The 22,487-nt window shown below is 39.5% G+C and overlaps 1 protein-coding gene across 1 annotated transcript in view; it reads right to left on the bottom strand.

Moving 5' to 3' along the window:
• The window catches only part of LOC124555630 (calcium-dependent secretion activator-like), a 1,496,314-nt gene that overhangs the window by 530,424 nt on the left and 943,403 nt on the right, over positions 1–22,487 (bottom strand). Inside the window, exons 17-18 of the mRNA XM_047129606.1 lie at positions 10,329–10,517; positions 10,103–10,239 (exon numbers count right to left, since the gene is read on the bottom strand). Coding sequence (XP_046985562.1) covers positions 10,103–10,239; positions 10,329–10,517 — 326 coding nt within the window. The remainder of the gene's footprint in view (positions 1–10,102; positions 10,240–10,328; positions 10,518–22,487) is intronic.

Here is a 22,487-nt window from a genome sequence, read left to right as displayed (position 1 = left end):
TGATGACAAATTGCTGAACACAGTAACTGCCATAAATTACTTACAGTCCAGAGTGACCAAAAGTGGAATAACGACATAAAACAGATATTAACAGGTATTATTAAAGGCAGATTCCATTCTGAGATTGATGAGAAGAACCTGAAAGAAATTTAACCCATCCAGCAAACAATAGAAATTCCAGGACTGAGATGGCAGAGATGGTGGTCATGTATTTGTGAGGTTTGCTTGCTTGTGTGAGAGAATGTGTGTACAATTCCTTTTCTGAAGAATGGTTTTGCTGAAAGCTAAGTGTGTAACAGTCTTTTTGTTGAGCCTATCTGTAAGCCAACATGTCATGTTTATGGTGAGTAGCAGTCTGTCCTTCTCCTTTAATTTATCTATGAATGATGTGCCTTATAAAACACTTGTTTGACCAAATCTTGAGTATTACTGATCAGTCTGGGAGCATTGCCATGTTACATTAATAGAAGAGGTAGACAAGATCTAATGAAAAGTTGCACGTTTCATTACAGGATGAGTTAGTCAGTGGCAGACTCTTAAGGAAACTGTCAACAATCTCTCATGGCAGACAATACAAGAGAGTGATAGATAGTCTCCTATAGAGTGTGATCTATTGAATATGGCTCGAACTCAGGTTTCTCACCATGTAAACGGTGGCTCTGTTGTGGCCTGATGGGAACCACTGTGTTGTCGATAATGTGTGCTATCATAAGGTCCAATACCCAGCCTCTGTCATCTCATTTAAGAACAGATTGGGTGAATTGTGGACAGTTAACTGTCGCTGAGAACTACAGATCCTTGCTGGATGCATGTGTGTAGCAAATGCTGAGCCATTAACTGAACAACAGCTGAGCATCATAGAAACCTCCCATGCCAAGTCAGTGGGCGAAATTAGCACTACCATTTTGAGACAAAATCTTCTAGCTTGACTATCACCAGATCTCACTAAGGAACAACAGAAGAAGCCACTTGCCATTCTTCAAGAGTTCTCTGAATGCTTCAATCCACAGGTGAAGAGCACATTAGACAAACTGATGATGAAGCACCAGATTAGCACTGGAGACCACCAACCACTAAGCCATAAAGCATACCGTGTGTCAGCAACGGAACATCGAATAATTCGCAACAAGGTAGAAAAAATGAAGAAGAATGAAATCATTCAGCCTTCGCACAGCCCATGATCATCACCAGTGGTTCTCGTCAGGAAGAAGGATGGCAGTTGGCACTTTTGTGTTGATTACAGGAAGCTTACTAAGATAACTAAAGAGGACATTTACCCTCTTCCACAAACTGATGATATGTTAGATTGTCTGAAAGGTGCTAAATTTTTCTCAATCAAGGGCATGTATTTGGGATTCTGGCAAATCGAAGTAGATGCAGCTGATCATGAGAAAACTGCGTTTATCACCCCAGAGGATCTGTATGAGTTTAAGGTAATGCCATTTGGTTTTTGTAATGCACCAGCCACTTTTGAATGGAAGATGGATAATCTTCTAAGGCACCTGAAGTGGACGATGTGTCTTTGTTATTTAGATGACATTATAGTGTTCTCAGAGACAATTGATGAACATACAAAAAGACTGAGAGTCATTCCTAAGTGTCTCCAACAAGGTGGACTGAAACTTAATCCAAGAAAGTATCTCTTCAGAGCAAAAGAAGCCAAAATACTTGGACACCTTGTGTCAAATGAAGGTGTGAGGCAAGACCCAGAAAAGGTGATATCTATAAAGGAATTTCCTATTCCTAAATGTATTAGAGATGTGAGAAGCTTCCTTGTATTATGTTCTTGTTACCATTGTTTTATCAAAGACTTTTGTATTAAAGACAGGCCACTCCAAGCATAGTTAAAAGCTGATGCTAAATTTATCTGGCATGGTGCTCAACAAGATTCTTTCAATGTGCTGTGAAAACCTGAGGACTGACCCTGTACTTGGTCTGTATGATGAGAGAGCACCTACAGAACTACACACAGATGCCAGTGGATATGGGATCAGTGCTGTTCTGGTGCAAATTTTAGATGGAAAAGGGAAGGTTATAGCTTATGCTTCTAGGACACTTACAAAAGCCAATATAAACTACTCAACTACAGAAAGAGAATGTCTTACTGTGATCAGGGTCATGTGCAAATTTCAACAGTATCTCTATGGAAGATCATGCACAGTTGTCACACACCATCATTCACTTTGTTGGTTGACAGGTCTTAAGGATCGAACAGGATGACTCGCCAGGTGGGCACTATGTCTACAAGAGTATGACATTAAGATAGTGTACTAAAGTGGAAGAAAACACTAAGATGCCAACTGTCTCTCAAGAAACCCTGTGCAAGACTTTGAAGAAGATAGTGTGTCTCGCTGCACTCCAGGATCTCTCTGCAGAGCAGAAGAAGGACGCCAAGATATCTCAAATTATGCTTGCCTTAAATCAGTCACAGGATGTGAAAGGACAATTTAAGGTAGCTGATGGTGTACTTTCAAGAAAAACTTTGATCTGTTTGGAAAGAGATGGCTGCCAATGATTCCTAAACACATGTGCTTAGATGTTCTACAGAAATTCGATGACACACCTGACGCCAGACATTTAGGGTTTCTTAAGATATACAATAGAAACCGCAAGAGATTTTTCTGGCCAGGTTTATTTAGGAGTGTCCATCACTATGTGTCGCACTGTCGAGAGTGCCAGAGGAGAAAGGCAGTTCCTCAGAAACCACATGGCCAACTCATACCAATTCCACCAGCCAAAACGCCTTTCCATAGCGTTGGTATTGACCTCCTTGGACGATTTCCAATGTCTGCTAGTGGTAATAGATGGATTATTGTTTGCACTAATTATCTGACGCGCTATGCCATTACAAAAGATGAGAAAACAGCTGAAGCATCTGAGGTAGCCAAATTCATTATGGAAGACATTGTATCAAAACACAGTGCCCCAATATTGTTAATTATGGACTGAGGTTGTTAATTATGAACCGAGGGAAAGTTTTTCAGTCGAATCTTGTGATAGAGATAAGCTGTCGGTGCAATATTACTCATCACATGATGACTGCCTACCATCTGCAAACTAAAGGGCTTACTGAACACCTTAATAAGACCTTGGCTGACATACTATCAATGTTCGCCAATATTGAGCAGAGCTACTGCGATGAAGTGCTACCTTTCGTGACGTTTGCCTACAACATCGCCAAACAAGACACCACTGAATTTACGCCATTTTTCCTGGTGCATGGGCATGAGGTGATGGACACTTGTTTCCATTACATCCTGATGATGTGGACAACGACTACATTGGCCAGGTGTTAACCAGAGCTGAGGAAGCTTGGAAGTTAGCTCAACTCTGCATGCTGCAATCTCAAGAAAAAGATTGCTGAAGGTATGACGCAAGCCACTGCCCTGTTGTCTACCAGCCTGGTGACCTCATCTGGATCTTCAGTCCCGTTCAGAATGTTGGTCTCTCTGAGAAGCTCCTCAGGCGCTACTTTGGACATTATAAGGTTGTAAGACAGTTGTCTGATGTTACTTATGAAGTTGAATATTTTGACCCCAAATACCCTCTGCAACACATCATAAGGTGGTTTACTGAGTATAAATGTAGATGTTAAAATAAAAGTATGATTTTTTTATGAGAGAACATTCTTTAAAATGATACTATTTCTATAGGAATTTTGAACTATGTATAATCAGTGTGAAATATGATGACACACATTGTGAAAGGTTTAACTTGAATTTAATAGTTAACAACTATTTGTGTTTATAAATGAAAATGAAATGTCGTGTGGCTAGGGCCTCCCGTCGGGTACACCGTTCGCCTGGTGCAGGTCTTTTGATTTGACGCCACTTCGGCAACCTGCGCATTGATGGTGATGAAATGATGATGATTAGGACAACACAACACCCAGCCCCTGAGCAGAGAAAATCTCCGACCCAGCCGGGAATCAAACCCGGGCCCTTAGGATTGACAGTCTGTCACGCTGACCACTCAGCTACCAGGGGTGGACGTGTTTATAAATGAAATTATTTTACGTGCAAACCAATAAGAAGAATAAAGTGTAGTTTTATTGTAAATTATTGACACATTCTACATTACTGTAATTTTTTTTGTCATCAGTCTACTGACTGGTTTGATGCGTCCCACCACGAATTCCTTTCCTGTGCTAACCTCTTCATCTCAGAGTAGCACTTGCAACCTACGTCCTCAATTATTTGCTTGACGTATTCCAATCTCTGTCTTCCTCTACAGTTTTTGCCCTCTACAGCTCCCTCTGGTACCATGGAAGTCATTCCCTCATGTCTTAGCAGATGTCCTATCATCCTGTCCCTTCTCCTTATCAGTGTTTTCCACATATTCCTTTCCTCTCCGATTCTGCATAGAACCTCCTCATTCCTTACCTTATCAGTCCACCTAATTTTCAACATTCGTCTATAGCACCACATCTCAAATGCTTCGATTCTCTTCTGTTCCAGTTTTCCCACAGTCCATGTTTCACTACCATACAATGCTGTACTCCAGACGTACATCCTCAGAAATTTCTTCCTCAAATTAAGGCCGGTATTTTATATTAGTAGACTTCTCTTGGCCAGAAATGCCTTTTTTGCCACAGCGAGTCTGCTTTTGATGTCCTCCTTGCTCCGTCCGTCATTGGTTATTTTACTGCCTAGGTAGCAGAATTCCTTAACTTCTTTGACTTCGTGACCATCAATCCTGATGTTAAGTTTCTCGCTGTTCTCATTTCTACTACTTCTCATTACCTTCGTCTTTCCCCGATTTACTCTCAAACCATACTGTGTACTCATTAGACTGTTCATTCTGCCCAGCAGATCATTTAATTCTTCATCACTTTCACTCAGGATAGCAATGTCATCAGCGAATCGTATCATTGATATACTTTCACCTTGTATTTTAATTCCACTCCTGAACCTTTCTTTTATTTCCATCATTGCTTCCTCGATGTACAGATTGAAGAGTAGGGGCGAAAGGCTACAGCCTTGTCTTACACCCTTCTTAATACGAGCACTTCATTCTTGATCGTCCACTCTTATTATCCCCTCTTGGTTGTTGTACATATTGTATATGACCCGTCTTTCCCTATACCTTACCCCTACATTTTTCAGAATCTCGAACAGCTTGCACCATTTTATATTGTCGAATGCTTTTTCCAGGTCGACAAATCCTATGAAAGTGTCTTGATTTTTCTTTAGCCTTGCTTCCATTATTAGCCGTAACGTCAGAATTACCTCTCTCGTCCCTTTACTTTTCCTAAAACCAAACTGATCATCACCTAGCGCATCTTAATTTTCTTTTCCATTCTTCTGTATATTATTCTTGAAAGCAGTTTCAATGCATGAGCTGTTAAGCTGATTGTGCAATAATTCTCGCACTTGTCAGCTCTTGCTGTCTTCGGAATTGTGTGGGTGATGCTTTTCCGAAAGTCAAATGGTATATTGCCAGACTCATATATTCTACACACCAACGTGAATAGTCATTTTGTTGCCACTTCCCCCAATGATTTTAGAAATTCTGATGGAATGTTATCTATCCCTTCTGCCTTATTTGACCGTAAGTCCTCCAAAGCTCTTTTAAATTACGATTCTAATACTGGAGCCCCTATCTCTTCTAAATCGACTCCTGTTTCTTCTTCTATCACATCAGACAAATCTTCACCCTCATAGAGGCTTTCAACGTATTCTTTACATCTATTTGCTCTCTCCTCTGCACTTAACAGTGGAATTCCTGTTGCACTCTTAATGTTACCACCGTTGCTTTTAATTTCACCAAAGGTTGTTTTGACTTTCCTGTATGCTGAGTCTGTCCTTCCGACAATCATATCTTTTTCGATGTCTTCACATTTTTCCTGCAGCCATTTCATCTTAGCTTCCCTGCACTTCCTATTTATTTCATTCCTTAGCGACTTGTATTTCTGTATTCCTGATTTTCCCGGAACATGTTTGTACTTCCTCCTTTCATCAATCAACTGAAGTATTTCTTCTGTTACCCATGGTTTCTTCACAGCTACCTTCTTTGTACCTATGTTTTCCTTCCCAACTTCTGTGATGGCCCTTTTTAGAGTTGTCCATTTCTCTTCAACTGTACTGCCTACTGCGCTATCCCTTATTGCTGTATCTATAGCATTAGAGAACTTCAAATGTATCTCATCATTCCTTAGTACTTCGGTATCCCACTTCTTTGCATATTGATTCTTCCTGACTAATGTCTTGAACTTCAGCCTACTCTTCATCACTACTGTATTGTGATCTGAGTCTATATCTGCTCCTGTGTACGCCTTACAATCCAGTATCTGATTTTGGAATCTCTGTCTGACCATGATGTAATATAATTGAAGTCTTCCCGTATCTCCCGGCCTTTTCCAAGTATACCTCCTCCTCTTGTGATTCTTGAAGAGGATATTTGCTATGACTAGCTGAAACTTGTTACAGAACTCAATTAGTCTTTCTCCTCTTTCATTCCTTGTCCCAAGCCCATATTCTCCTGTAACCTTTTCTTCTACTCCTTCCCCTACAACTGCATTCCAGTCGCCCATGACTATTAGATTTCCGTCCCCCTTTACGTACTGCATTACCCTTTCAATATCCTCATACACTTTCTCTATCTGTTCATCTTCAGCTTGCGACGTCAGCATGTATACCTGAACTATCGTTGTCGGTGTTGGTCTGCTGTCGATTCTGATTAGAACAACCCGGTCACTGAACTGTTCACAGTAACTCACCCTCTGCCCTACCTTCCTATTCATAACGAATCCTACACCTGTTATACCATTTTCTGCTGCTGTTGATATTATCCGATACTCATCTGACCAGAAATCCTTGTCTTCCTTCCACTTCACTTCACTGACCCCTACTATATCTAGATTGAGCCTTTGCATTTCCCTTTTCAGATTTTCTAGTTTCCCTACCATGTTCAAACTTCTGACATTCCACACCCCGACTCGTAGAACGTTATCCTTTTGTAGATTATTCAATCTTTTTCTTATGGTAACCTACCCCTTGGCAGTCCCCTTCCAGAGATCCGAATGGAGGACTATTCCGGAATCTTTTGCCAATGGAGAGATCATCATGACACTTCTTCAATCACAGGCCACATGTCCCGTGGATACACGTTACGTGTCTTTAATGCAGTGGTTTCCATTGCCTTCTGCATCCTCATGTCGTTGATCATTGCTGATTCTTCCGCCTTTAGGGGCAATTTCCCACCCCTAGGACAAGAGAGTGCCCTGAACCTCTATCCGTTCCTCCGCCCTCTTTGACAAGGCCGTTGGCAGAATGAGGCTGACTTCTTATGCCGGAAGTCTTCGGCAGCCAATGCTGATTATTTATCAAAATTTAGGCAGTGGCAGAGATCGAACCCAGGACCGAAGACGTTTTGATTATGAATCAAAGACGCTATCCCTAGACCACGGTAATTTAAGGTGCCATAAATCTAAGGAACAAGGGTGCCCAGACCCTGGGACAAGGGCCACCACGCACACCCCACTCCACCCTAGCTCTCAGGAAAGAAAAAAATAGCAGTGTAGTCAGGGGTTTTTCTTACAAAACAATGATTTAAGAGTCAGTATTACACAGATTTTCAGCAGAGTAAGAAATTGATTTTTTACAGCTACTTACAAGTCACTAATCATCTTCCAAAATATTAAAAATACTCCAGACCCACAGGTCTAGCACACCTCTTCTACAATCTATCATATTGGTGCCCTTGCTAAGGAAGATGAAGTAAATAAACAATAGGTATCAGTGTTCTCATTATCCAATTCTACAACATAACATATTTTTGTTGTTTTGCTTAAGGTCCACTACAACATGGTCATTAGTACCAACTCACTAATATCTGAAGTTTCATAAAGAAAAAATGACATAGTTAAATCAACTAATCACATAGCACAATAGCTGCAAGGTAGGACATAACTGATAATTTGTAAAACTTGTCTTTTATAGTCACACTAGTAAGTAAGCTAGGCCCAATTGCCATCTAACCAAAAATAAATAAATAAAAATGAAAAAAATTGTACTAATAGATAACCTTCCAGAGGTTTTTTAAACTAATATTTCTTAAAACAGTATTGTGGAAACAATAGATTGCTGCTCACCATATAGTGGAGATATTGAGTTGCAGACAGGCACAACAAAAAGGCTGCTAAATAAGTAATCTTTCAGCCAAAAGGTCTTGTTCTTGATTGGACAATACACACACACACACACACACACACACACACACACACACACACACACACATTCTCACAAAAACAACTCACACACACATGATCACTGTCTCTGGCTGCCAAGACCAGACTCAAGTGATTGTGGGAGAAGCAGTCCATGTGGTGAGGGTAAGGAGGAGCCTGGGGTGGGGAGGGGGAGTGATAGCAGGGTAGGGGTGGGAACAGTAAAGTACTGCTTGTGGGAACATACAGGGACCCTGTGGGAAGAGGGTAGGGTAGCTAGGTGCAGTCGGGAGGTTGGATGAATGGCAGGTAGGTAGGATGTGGTGGTGGGGGGGGGGGGGGGCGGGGGGGGGGGGGCGGGAGTCAAGGAGAGGTAAAAGAGAGCAGTAAAAATATGGTGAGTGTGTTGGTGGAATAGGATGCTATGTAGTGCTGGAGTGGGAACAGGGAAAGGTTGAAGCTAGAGGATTACGGGAACATAGGATATATAGCAGGGAGAGCTTCCACCTGTACAATTCAGAGAAGCTAGTGTTGCTAAGTAGGATTCAGATGGCACAGGTTGTGAAGCATTCATTAAAGTAAAACAGTTGTGTTGGGCAGAATGCTTAGTAGCTGGGTGGTCCAATTGTTTCTTGGGCACAGTATCTCAGTGGCCATTCACGTGGACAAACAGCTTGTTGGTTGTCATGCCCACATAGAATGCAGCACAGTGGTTGTAGTATAGCCCTGCCTTTCAGTAGATAGGTGATGCTTGTGACTGGACTGGATGTAGTGGGAGGTTGGGGCAGATCTGATATCTAGGTCTATTGCAGGGAAGTGAGCCATGAGGTATGGGGTTAGGAGCAGGGGTGAAGTAAGGTTGGATGAGGATATTGGGTAGGTTTGGTGGGTGGCAGAATACCACTGTGGGAGGGACAGCAAGGATAACAGGTCAGACATTCCTCATTCCAGGACATGACAAGAAGTAGTCAAAACCATGGCAGGGAATGTAGTCACTTCAGTGACTGCTACGTAGCCTGTACCAACTGGACCCCTCCTGCCAACACCGTATTTTCTGAATTGCGCAGGTGGGAATTCTCCTTGTGATATATCCTACATTTCTCTAGTCCCCTGGCCTCACTCTCTGTTAGCCACTGTACTTCACCCACCTATCCCCTGTTCTTATTCTATGACTATACATCCTTCTATTCCATCACCACTCCCACAGTGCCCCCTTCCCCTGCCATCTGCCTAACCACCTGACTCCACCTAGCTACTATAACCTCTCCCAACCCCTTCCCTGTATGCTCCAACAAGCAGCACTTTACCTTCCCCACCCTGCTATCACTCACCATCCCCATCTCAGCCACCTCCTTACCTCAACCTCACAGTCTGGTCTTGGCAGCCAAAGACAGTGGTCATGTGTGTGTCAGTTGCTTTCTTGCGAATGTGTGTGTGTGTGTGTGTGTGTGTGTGTGTGTGTGTGTGTGTGTGTGTGTTGTCTACTCCAGAACAAGGCCATTTGGCCAGAAACTTACTTGTTTAGTGTTCTTTTTGTTGCAGCTATCTGAAACTTAACATCTCCATGACTTGTTGAGTTTTCATAATACTGTCACTATTCCAACCTGGATTTTCCATTGTTAGACTTCTTAAAACGTTATTTTTATGATTTTTTTTGAGCATTTTAAATGTGTGAATACAAGATTTGTTTTATTTTACTTCAAGTTCGGTAGAAATCCTACAGTACTACATCTCAAAATCTGCAGTTCAGTCTTTTTTTTCCCCTTTTGGAAGAGCTACCAGTTCAGCATACTGGTGCATACCATCACATATCAAGCACTGATTACAGGTAACTCTGCATCTCTCTCTCTCTATGACAAATTTATCATTATAATATAAATAAAATGTTTCTAATCTTTTTACATAAAACTCACAAATGCAGCTACTGCACCTTACCAGTGAGCAATATGGATCACTTAATCTGTAGTCAAGTGTGAGAGTTTGTAGCATTTTAAACAATGATGCATGGTCAAATTTGCAGGGGTCAGCAGATATAAATTCTTCCATTCCATGTTTTCGTGCACGATCAGCATCTGAAATGGCAGATGAAAGAGGCATAAATATGTTTTAGAAAACTGAAAATAAGTAGGATGGCATTTGCTTACAATGAATTTCTACCTACCACCTTGGATTTTTGATATGGTAGAGTTCTTTCCAGCAGGAGTAATAGGAGGAGTAGGCTTATGTGACTGTCCAGTAGCTCTATACATGGCCATGACCCATAAATGACACTCATTCTCATCATCACTTGCATAAAGTATGCTGTCCCCTTCTCGCACTGCATTGAAGAAGAAACGTCCGCCTTCCAAATCTGGAATAGTATGAGATTCTACGTCCATTTCAGAAATTTCCAGAAAAGATATTGATGTTTACTTACAGATTATGTAGGTGGTTACATAGGTGACTGTCTATGAGTTACATTGCACTCCCATTACTGTCTTCACCCATCTCTTCCCAAAAACGTACAACCCTCCCCCCACCACACACACATACACAGTCATGAACACACACATGAGACAAAATAGACAGAGGACCACCAAACAGTAAGCTAAAATGACACATAATTGTATACAACACCAAAACTGTACACAGTATGAGCAAGATACTAAAATTACAGGGACTCAACACAGAATGACAATAAATGTGTGTGCTCATGCATGTGTGGACATATGCATACACACACATGTGTGCACATGCGCACACACACACACACACACACACACACACACACACACACACACACACAAACACACACACATTTTCAATGTTTTTGATATGAGGCACCACCCTCAAATAAAAGCACAAGAAAAGAAGTGAAACATGATACACAGTAGTTATAATAAGACAGAAACTGATGACAGAAAAACTGTGTCCCCTAGAGAAATAAAATAAAATGTATATTTCAAACTTAAAACACTCCTGTGAACATAATAATTGTCTTAAATGTTCTAACACAATAATAACAAACGAAATGATAGCACCAGCAAACTTGCCGTATACACGCTTTTCGACATCATCATAGCTTTAGTTTACATATACGGTGTACTTCTCTTGCCAGTAAAAAGGAGTAAAAATTGAGGATAAATAATTATGTTTCCTGTTAGAAGAACAATTTTATGTAAAAGACTTAATATACTTTGTTTTACAGCAGGTCATTGTAATATGAAATAATTTATTGAATAGCAGCACTTCTCAATTACTACGTGCTTCAGACTGTTCTTTAAGATATGGAAATTAGCCATCTTAACATCAGATATTAGTCTAATACTAAAAAAAAAAAATGTCCTCATTACATGTGGGCTGTGGTCTGCAGCCTTTTTTTATCTGTATTTTTGAGAAAGCATTCCTTTCTCCATGTGTTGTATTTATGTACAATCTTAGACATAATACCTGATTGCTGGCTGGCTGTCAGACTAAGGCAGAGTCATTTGCTTGAGACAACCAATAAAAGGGGTCAACCCTCAGATGCATAAGTTTGGCTATATGCACAATTTAGCAACACCATAGGATATGGAAGTGTCTGGAAGAATTGTTGTCTTCTTCTCAAGTAGTTATGGTACTGTATCACCTTGTGCTCTAGTGGTAAATGTTGAGCAATGTAGACAAATTTGCGAGTCCACATACCCTACATCCTCTATTTGTTTAACAGCATTTTGGCTATCTGTCTGATGGAACTTCAAAGATAATTTGCATCACTTTACAACCCACAAATAATAGCAAAAACATCCCAGAAATAATTTCTCGAAACAATCCATGAATCAAGATCAGAACAGTTCACACTCAAGAGATTACCCATCCTACAGCAGCCAGCAGCTTCCTGCCACACACCACCTGTCATCAACATCAGGCACCATCTGAGCAGGTGAAGCATTGTGGCATTATGAATATATTTATCAATTATCTTTTCTTATTTGAAGTTTTTACATTTATTTTGAAGTAATGAATGTTGTTTAGGCATTGCAAAATAGAACAAGTGGAAAAAGGACTAAAATTGGTGACATATTATTGGCTTTGTGTTTAATTGAGGGCTGAAGGCAGAAGAATCATCTCAAAACCTCAGTACTGGGTACAGAGTGAGTGCTTCTGCAGACAACACAACAGATGAGGATTTTCTTGTTAGGAAAATGAAATGAATAATTTTTCCACATCCAGGAAGTCACATTTACTGACTTATTATTGAACTGCAACAGTTTAACCTTTGTGCAACATTTGCATTCAATAGACAGGTTTTAGAAGTTTTATGCATGAGTACTACATGACCTAATTCAAGGCAACAAAAATCAAATGGTGATAATTACTACATTTTTGCTTGAACGTCATTAGTTCACTTATTGAGCATTCCTATGCAATGTGATGATGAGTTATGATGCCTTTACGTTAACATCTCAGGAAGAAGTTAATGCCTAACAAAAGACATGTCGCCTACTCAAGCTAAGGGTAGTTTGAACATAATGGTTTGCTCCTGTGATATGAAGTAAAAATCCCTCCCATTTGTGTGTCCATCATATCTGGTAACTGTTGCCAACAACTCAGCATTCTTCAAACTGTTTTAGGCAATGTGAGAAAGCGATCAATGTCTGTCTGATATTTATTGTTGTGTTTAGTACAGCAAAGAAAAACTACTGTTAAAATAAGTTCTGTGCTAATACGAATAAAACACAACTTACCATGACTACGTTGTGACAACAGTCTATTTAAGTAAATCATAAGTAGCCTATATTGGTATGAATTAGTAAGATATTACTCACTTTTGGCTTTGAAAAAGTCTATTCTTACTTACTGTCCTGTGTCATACTCACATAGTATGGCAATGTGGCATTACAGAAATAAAATTGTATATTCATACACACCAAAAATCATTTTGGCAGAAGCAGAAAGAGGCATTATCAATAAACTGCACAGCACCTTCAGTTTTTTGCTGTTGAACTATGAGGTTCTGGAAGAAGCATTAAGATTTTAGCTGGAGAAGATTTCTTAAGATTTCATTAATGAGTTTTTATGTGAGTGCTAGTAGCACTGTAACAAAGGGGCTAAAAAACTGGACATCAATGAGACTGACACCACAAGCCAATGTATCCTACACCTTACATACAACCATGTTGGTGCTTCCTTTTTTTTCTAGCCCCCATTGCACCGCTACAGCCCATCGATGTGCTCACCAGATAATGACTTCATTGGCTTGCTTACCTCAGTTATATTAATATTTTCCTTAATTAATGACATCATTCTCCTTAAAATTACATAAATATTTAAGTTTATCATAAGCCTAAAACTTCTTTTAAAGATGCTTTTATTTGTAAGGCACATTTAACTTTATTTTTATTTATATATGTTTTTTTATTTTAAAAGACATCTTCTTAAAAGTTGCCTTCATTCTTCATTTTAAATAAATTAGTTGTATTTTTACAAATTATAAATATTCTTTATGGTAAATGGATAATAAATGAATTAATAGTGAGTCCCCTTTCACACAGTCCTTAGAACCATTATTTGAGGCCACATGGCTGTATGTACATAACCAAGCAGACAGTAAGTCAAACTTCTTGATGTTTCAATAAGCAAAAAAGTCAAAAGCTAATATTGACACAGTTCTTATGACTATGTGAAGTAAAGTCCTGCACTCAGTTGCTATGGAAGGAAATGAACTCATTTCTCTTCAGCTAAGTAATATTAAATACATGTTGTTCTTCTTGTGATAACAACAATAACTAAAAATCTCTGAGACCATTCTTGGTATTTCAGACATTTGGATATATGATGGCAACCTCCCAAGATTTAAGTTATATAATTTAATAGTGTAATCTGTTCGTTTTTCATCACATAACAAAAATACTGACTGCTGATCCATGTGTGAGTGCTATTCTTCATAGGCCTCAGAGCTAGCAAAAAGATGCAGTATTTGTCTCTCATCTATTGGCCCAGTGGTTGCTACAACAGAGATAAACAGAATATGAGAGATGACATTAGTTTCAGGTTAGGCATAGGAGACTTTCCTGAACTCAAAACCATAAATTGTTAATCTTATCTCACATCCTAAAGGGAAACTCACAAAGATTATTTAAATTACATGAAAAATCAAGTGAATTTAGCAATATAATCATGTGCCATCCACAAAGTAGCTCATCAGTCATAGAATTGCCAAACATATTCTACATTGTTGCCAACATTGAGTTACACTGCCACCAGGAAGACTTCCAGGTAATATACTCTCTGAGTCAGTTCAGAAATCACTACAACTTCTGACTCAAAAAGATGTGGGTGCCAAGGGTTGGAATACTAAAAGGCTTTCTGTGATTTCCCTAAATCGCTACAGGCAAATGCTGGGATGGTTACTTTGAAAGAGCATGGCCAGCTTCCTTCCCTGTCCTTCCCTAATCCGATGAGAGAGATGACCTCGCTATCTGGTCTCCTTCCCTAAAACAACCCAACCCAACCAAAAGTATACAGCACTTAATTTTATCCCCATGTTAGTAATTAGGTTCAGGGGCTGGATCTAGGTACAAATAATACTCAGATGCATCCACTGCAAACTAAATACAATAAATCAATAACTGTAAGAATTTTTTTTTTTCTTTTGTCTTAAACGAACTCAAAACTGTAATATGTAAGTTGAAGGTGCAGGGGAGAGAAAGGAAAGGAAAGGAAAGGAAAGGAAAGGAAAGGAAAGGAAAGACAGTGACTGTTGATGTCAGCTGCATTGGCACTTTACACCGAATCAGTTGCAACAAGTAACAATGTGTGCAGGACTGAGATCACCTGCTTACCAGGCAGATGTGCACCACCTGGACACACTGTTCATTGCAAGTGTGTGAACTATCTCGGCGCTCCTCTCACCTGACACACATTCCCATGCAGTGCCATGTGTCCATAGTCCCTGTCCATGTCCACCATGCTCTCAACTTTGAGATTCCCACAGGAGGTCAGACATAATTGTGCATCCACACTGAAGAAAGTGGATTTGTTGCACATCGAGGTGAATCAATTATATATGAACATGTGGTGACTGCTCTTCCAGACATGTCTGAAAGAACAGACACCATGCATTCATTTATAACTTACCCTCTTCAGTGTGGATACACAATGACATCCGACCTATTGTATGAATCTCAAAGTAGCAAGCATTGAGGACATGGACAGGGACTGTGGATAGGTGGCACTGTGTGGTAACATGAGTTGACTGAGAGGCATGTCAAGATAGTCTGTGAAGTTGCAACAAACACTGTGTCCGTGTGGCACAGTGGTTAACACAACCACCTAGTAGGCAGGGGATTTTGTGTTCAAATCCCTGTCCAGCTCACATTTCTGCTCATCACTGCTGATTCCACATAATGTCTCAAGGCAGCTGACATCAATAGTCCCTTCCCTTTCCTTTCTTTCTCTCCCCTCCACCTTAAATTTGCGTATAATGTATCATAGCTGCAGGTTCTGTGTGGTGTCTGCTGTTTTGGTAATGTCCAAGAGAAAAGACACCACACATTCATATATAATGAAAACTGTGAAGCTCATTCATCACATGAGATTCACATTTTTTTACTGTTCCAATACTTATACTGTAAACATTATGTAACATGGCCTTATAATCATTATAGACTTCGAAGATAATTTTCTTAAGAATGCTATCACTGGCACTATCCTTGAAAATGAGGAACACAAATGAGAATGTAACAACACAGCACTGATTGTAAAATGTGAACACCCATAGAGAGAGATTTTGTAAGCTGTGAACAACATATAGATCCATGTCAACAAAGTCTTCCGTGCATTGAAATGATGACCAAAAAAGTGGGTGCAAAAAGGCTTGGAGAAAATCAGACCAGCTAACATGAAAGAAGAATAGGTTGTTACCAGAATGTGGAACAAGAAACACAGAATGCTGACAGTAATGTCTAGAATAAGTCACCTTTAAGTAAAACTATTTTTCAGTCTATAAATACTGAAAGAAGGAAAAACTGTCAGCTCTTAATGATTACAACATTACCACTACTGACACTTTATTAATCGAAGTGCAAAAGCATTTATGTTGAAGGGTTGTTCAACTTGCTGTACACTTAAGATAGACAGAACCAATGAGAGAGTGGTGTTAATTTTCAAAGCAGCACTTCACATTTGACCAAGAATGCTATTAACTTTTTCCCTGATGATTTCATATGAACAGCACCTTGTGGTTACCTCAATCATTTCAGGGAGTGATGACACTGTCCTATACAAGCACTTGTCCCTTCTCACTTCCATATCCTAAAGGAAACATACCCTAGAACCCTTATTCATCAAAATCTCTATTAATTCATGTACAACTGTCCACTTCTTCTCAATCCATATTGAATCAACATGGTAAGATATGGTCCAAACCAACCCTAAACAAAAATGTCCCTCTTTAAACCAACCACAACCCTGGTAAGTAGAGCTTGAGAGTAGGAATCTTGCACTGAAACGTCAGCCTCCCCATGGTCTGTGGCATGGGAGGGGGAAGGGTGGGCTAAATTCAACTAACCAAATTAAACAATGAAATAAACACAAAGGTAAGAGGAACAACTTGAGTAAAACTTTCTATTCTGCAGCATATAGTATTCAAAACATGAGACATGAAGAACATCACAGCTGTTTGAAACAAGAATTATAGAACATGAAATGGGACATACTTGGAATCAGTGAGATGAGGCTGAAAGATGACGCAATTATTACCCCAAGTCTGGACACATCCTATTTCACAATAACTTGTATGTAAATTTGCATACTGGTGTTGTAGCTCTGCTAATTCACATCATGATGGAACATCTTACCACTGAGACCTTGCCCATTTCAAACAGAGTGATCTATGTGATTGTTGAATTGGATGCTAAGATTAACTTCAAATCAATTGTGCCTATGCATCTGATTACACTTCAACAGATGATGATCTAGAACAGTTCTATGAAGAGTTGACAACAGCAAAAAACTTGAAAACCATCACATTTTCCTTATTATTTAGCAATTGTAATACCAAGACAGGAGTGAAGTCAACAGAAGACCATCCCTTTATTGCCAGTTTTGAACTTCCTATGTGAAACTAAAGAGCACAAAAAATGATGACTTTTCTTAGCAAAGAATGTTTATACTGCATGAACATACTTTACACATAAAATCCAAAAAGAAAGTGGGCTTGGAAAACCCCTGGTGGCACAGGTGAGAATAAAATAGATTACACACTCACATCTAACAACTGAATGTGCTCAGATGTGTCAATCATAGACTGCTTCAGGACAGGGAGTGACAATAGGCTAGTTAGAGGTAGAATCAATATTAACACTCAACGTGAGAGATCTGACCTGCAATAAATGAGTTGAAAGTGGAAAGAAGTGAACTCAACCAATGCACAGACAAGAAATCAACAATATAAAAGTAAAGAGGAAAATTAACTGAATAAACTCCCACCAGAAATTACCAGCAGTGCAGAAAGACAGTTTGTTCAAAAAACAGAAAAGTCTGAGATTCAGTCTTGAAACAGAACAATTTATAGAAGAAAGGTGAAATGCTGACAGAAGTGCACCCAAATAAAGAGATCTTGACAAAAACATAAAGAAAAAGATCAAAGGAGATGCAAAATGCAAAATAGAACACCGTTCGAGGAGACCATCAAAATCACTGTCAATATGGGAATCCTTCTTTTCAGTCAAGCAAAAGGGAAGCTTACAATGCACAACATTTGGAATGAGAATTTGTTACCCAAAAGAAACAAATTTTTTAAATACATCCAGGCCTTTCATTGGAAGCTCTATGGTCAAATCACTGACAATCCTAAGCCTAAATGTCTTGAGGAAGGGAAGTGTTGTGACTCGCCGATCTTTCAAAGTGCCACCGGGCAGTTACACGCATCCTCTACATGCGGCGCTGTCTGCCAGCCATGCAGCAGCAGTGTCACCTAAGTGGCCAGCCAGCCAATGGCCATTAAACTTGGACTCAGTTATGATTTGACTGTTAAAGTGTACACACGTCTTACTCTGTTTACTTGATCTGTGACTTTCATGTATTGCGTCTTCCTTGAAATATGTTTGTTCAACTTGACATTATTACAGGAAGATTCCACAGTCTTGGAAAATTGGTGATAACATAAACAGGCCTATTACTCTTTTATCTTTCTGTTTTCGGGTTAGTGCTAAAGACAGCATTCTTAAGAAAATTATTTTCAAAGTCTATAATGATCATTACATGTGTTGTGTACCATAATGTTTACAGTAAAAGAGACAGGGAATGTTCCAAAAATGTGAATCCTGCATGGTAAATAAGCTTTATGCTTCAGACAGAAAAAAATAATTCTTGCAGTTATTGATTTATTGTATTTAGTTTACAATGGGCGCATTTGTGTATTATTTTTAACCACAATCTGGTGCCTAAATGTTGTTATAGATATGTATGTATGTATGTAACTCAGTGTATGTATGTATGCAACTCAGTGATATGTACTTTTGGTATATCCACTGTTCACAGCCATGTCTTCTTGAGTTGCAAGCTGTGGTGACTTCTGAACTTGCTCAAGTAATACATTACCTGGTAGTCTTCCTGGTGATAGTACAACTGAATCTTGGCAACAATACAGGCAAATCTGTAAAACATGAGTTATTTCCTAGATGACACAGAATTATCCTGCTAAATGTACACAATTTTTCATGAAATTTCCACTGAATAATCTTTGTGATGCTTCTCTTAAGGTGTGAGCTAAGGCTATCAATTTATGGTTTTCAGTCCAGGAAAGTTATCCTATGCATAAATTGCAACCAATCTTGTTTTTCACATTGTGATTTAATTCTGTCCTAGCCACCAATGGGGCAATAAGTGCAGCTGCAGCTCTTCACTCATTCTGAGGGAACACAGTCACCTGTAAGGTGAAGGGTGCTTTGGCTCTCAGTTCCAGTCTTGCTGATAGTCAGATTTTCAGCCATTCTGTTACAGTGCTGCACACATTCACACCAAAAAACAGTGAGAAAATCTTAAAATTATTTCTCCACAAAAAGTCAGCTCATTACTTCCAGCACTCCACAACATACACGCAAAGACCTTACGATAGGCCAAATGCACAACTGACAACTCTTTCTATTCCTGCCAACATAATTTCCCATTTTTGAGATTACACAATTTTATATGCAAAATGCCACATTTCAACTGTCTTGTATGGACTGTTTCAAAGCTGAAAATGAGTAATATCTTACTGACAAATTCCAATACAGGCATGCTCATATTACAAATACTTTATGGTTTACTAAACTAGGATTTCATCATGATGGGTTGCATTTCATTTACATTAGTACAAATAACATCAGAACGACATGTGTGAGGGATAACTTCCCAAACCAGCTCCTGCATTGTTTTGTTTGTGAAAACAGCAGAGTGCATTATCCTGTCGTAGCAACATGTGATACAGTTTTGTCAGCCACTTTTCTTATACCATGACTGAAGGTGTTTCAGTTGTTGGCAACAAATACCAGCTGCAATAGACACATACATGGGGAGGATTTTTTAGTGAACAAGACACTTTTAGAGCCATTAGCTGCAAACTGTTATGTTCAAACTGTCCTTTGCTTGAATAGGCTATATGTCTTTTATTAGGGCTCAGTCATTAATTTCTTCATAAGATGTTAACATAAAGGCACAATAACCCATTATCACTAATAGCACTGCACAGAAATGCTCAATGAATGAACTGATGATGTTCAAGCAAACATGCAGTAATTATCACCCCCTTTGATTTTTGTTGCTTCATATTAGAGTATGCAGTACTCATGCACCCAACTTCTGGACCTTGCTTATCAAATGCAAATGGCACACAACAGTTAAATTGTTGTAGTTCAGCACTAGCAATGGTTAGCCCAAACAACAAAGGCTACTGCAAGTCCGCCAAATGTAATATTACACATCTGGGGCACAAAGAAGGTGGTTTGTGTGGAGAACTGCTTCCCATGGTTGTGTCCATTACAGTTGGCATCCATTGACAGCTGGTGAGACATATTGTGGCCACCATATAAGTATAAGAATACTGACCAAGAAAACTGCAGAAGGTGTTGCTACTGTAGGAGAACACCCATCTGCACACTGTTCATTTCACTAAATAACCTACTGAGGAGCTTGACTGGAAAACATTCTCTACAACACTTATTCTTCTAATCTCCCACCCACAAATGTTTACCTTTTCTCTCTATATATTGAAAACAATAACGAATATTTCTTTGTAGAAAAAGTGGTGTTGACATTCTGATAGGTGAAATATTCTTGAGGTGACATAGTCTGTCATTAAGACCTCCTGTTGGAGAATTCTCAGGAAGATGTTGTTATCAGAAAAAAATAATATACCTTTCTATGGGCATGTCATGTCAGATCTATAGTTGGGAAAGTAGGGTACAGATCATGAAGAGGGAAATGGATAGTTTGTAGTTAGATATACAGGGAATTAGTGAAGTATGGTGGTAAAAGAACAGGCCACCTACTTCAGTGAGTACAGGATAATCAACAGAAAATAAAATAGGGATAAAAGAGGAGAACTACTAACAATGAATGAGGTACATTACTATAAAAGCTGTAGTGAATACATTATCATAGGCAAGGTAGACACAAAGATAAAAATCACCACAGTGACATACACTATGTGATCAAAAGTATCTGGACACCCCAAAAACATTCGTTTTTCATATCAAGTTGATTGTGCTGCCACTTACTGACAGGTACTCCCTATCAGAAATCTCAGTAGTCATTAGGCATAATCAGAGAGCAGAATGGGGCACTCAGCTGAGCTCACAGAATTCTAACCTGGTCAGGTGATTGGGTGTCACTTGTGTCATACATCTGCACACAAGATTTCCAAACGCCTAAACATCCCTAGGTCCACTGTTTCCAATGTGATAGTGAAGTGGAAACATGAAGGGACATGTACAACACAAAAGCATACAGGCCATTCTCATCTGTTGATTGGCAGAGACTACCGACAGCTGAAGAGGGTCATTGTGTGTAACAGGCAGACATCTATTCAGACCATCACACAGGAATTCCAAAGTGCATCAGCATCCACTGTAGTATCACGACAGTTATGTGGGAGGTGAGAAAACTGGGATTTCATGTTCAAACGGCTACTCATAATCCACACATTATGCCAGTAAATACCAAATGACACCACACTTGGTGTAAGGAGTGTAAACGTTGGATGATTGAACAGTGGAAAGACATTGTGTGGAGTGACAAATAACGGTACACAATGTGGCAAGCTGATGGCAGGGTGTGGTTATGGCGAATGCCCGGTGAACATCATCTGCCAGCATGTGTAGTGCTAACAGTAAAATTCGGAGGTGGTGGCATTATGGTATGGTCATGTTTTTCATTGAGGGAGCTTGCACTCCTTGTTGTTTAGCATGGTACTACCACAGCTCAGGCCTACATTGATGTTTTAAGCACCTTCTTGCTTTCCACTGTTGAAGAGTAATTTGGGGATGGTGATTGCATCTTTCAACATGCTCGAGCACCTGTTCATAATGCATAGCATGTGGCAGAGTGGTTACATGACAATAACATCCCTATTGTGGACTGGCCTGAACAGAGTCCTGACCTGAATCCTATAGAACACCTATGGGATGTTTTGGAACATTGACTTGATTCCAGGCCTCACCATTATACATCGATACCTCTCCTCAGTGCAGCACTCCGTGGAGAATGGGCTACCATTCCCCAAGAAACCTTCCAGCACATGACTGAATGTATGCCTGTGAGAATGGAAGCTGTCATCAAGGCTAAGGATGGACCAACACCATATTGAATTCTAGCATTACCAATGGAGGGTGCCATGAACTTGTAAGTCATTTTCAGCCAGGTGTCCAGATACTTTTGATCACATAGTATAAGTATGCCTGCTAGCTCCTCAGACAGCGAAAATATTGAAAAAATATATGATGAGATACAAGGAATTATTTAGATAGCTAAATGACATGAAAATTTAATTATGTCATGGGATTAAAATTTGGCAGTAGTAGGAGGAAGAAAAATAGTAAAAGGACATGAACCTAGAGAAGGAGTGAATTATGTAAGAAGTTGTATACATGGAAGAAATGTGGAAACAGTGACAGGATTCTGTTACATTACACACTATTTAAAACAAAACAAAAAAAGCATTATCTTGCTGAAATGTAGGCCCAGGACAGTGTGACAGGAAGGAGGGTGAGCTGAATATTGTCAACATACCACTGTGCTATAAGGGTGTCTGTTATGAAAATAATGGCACCCACACTATCAACTCTGATTGTCTGGCAGTATGGCAGGTGACAGTCAG

This window comes from Schistocerca americana, chromosome X (assembly GCF_021461395.2).
Source record: "Schistocerca americana isolate TAMUIC-IGC-003095 chromosome X, iqSchAmer2.1, whole genome shotgun sequence".
NCBI classification, from domain to species: Eukaryota; Metazoa; Arthropoda; class Insecta; order Orthoptera; family Acrididae; genus Schistocerca; species Schistocerca americana.
Note: the sequence above shows the minus strand (reverse complement) of the source record. Positions and strands in the feature narration are given on the sequence as shown.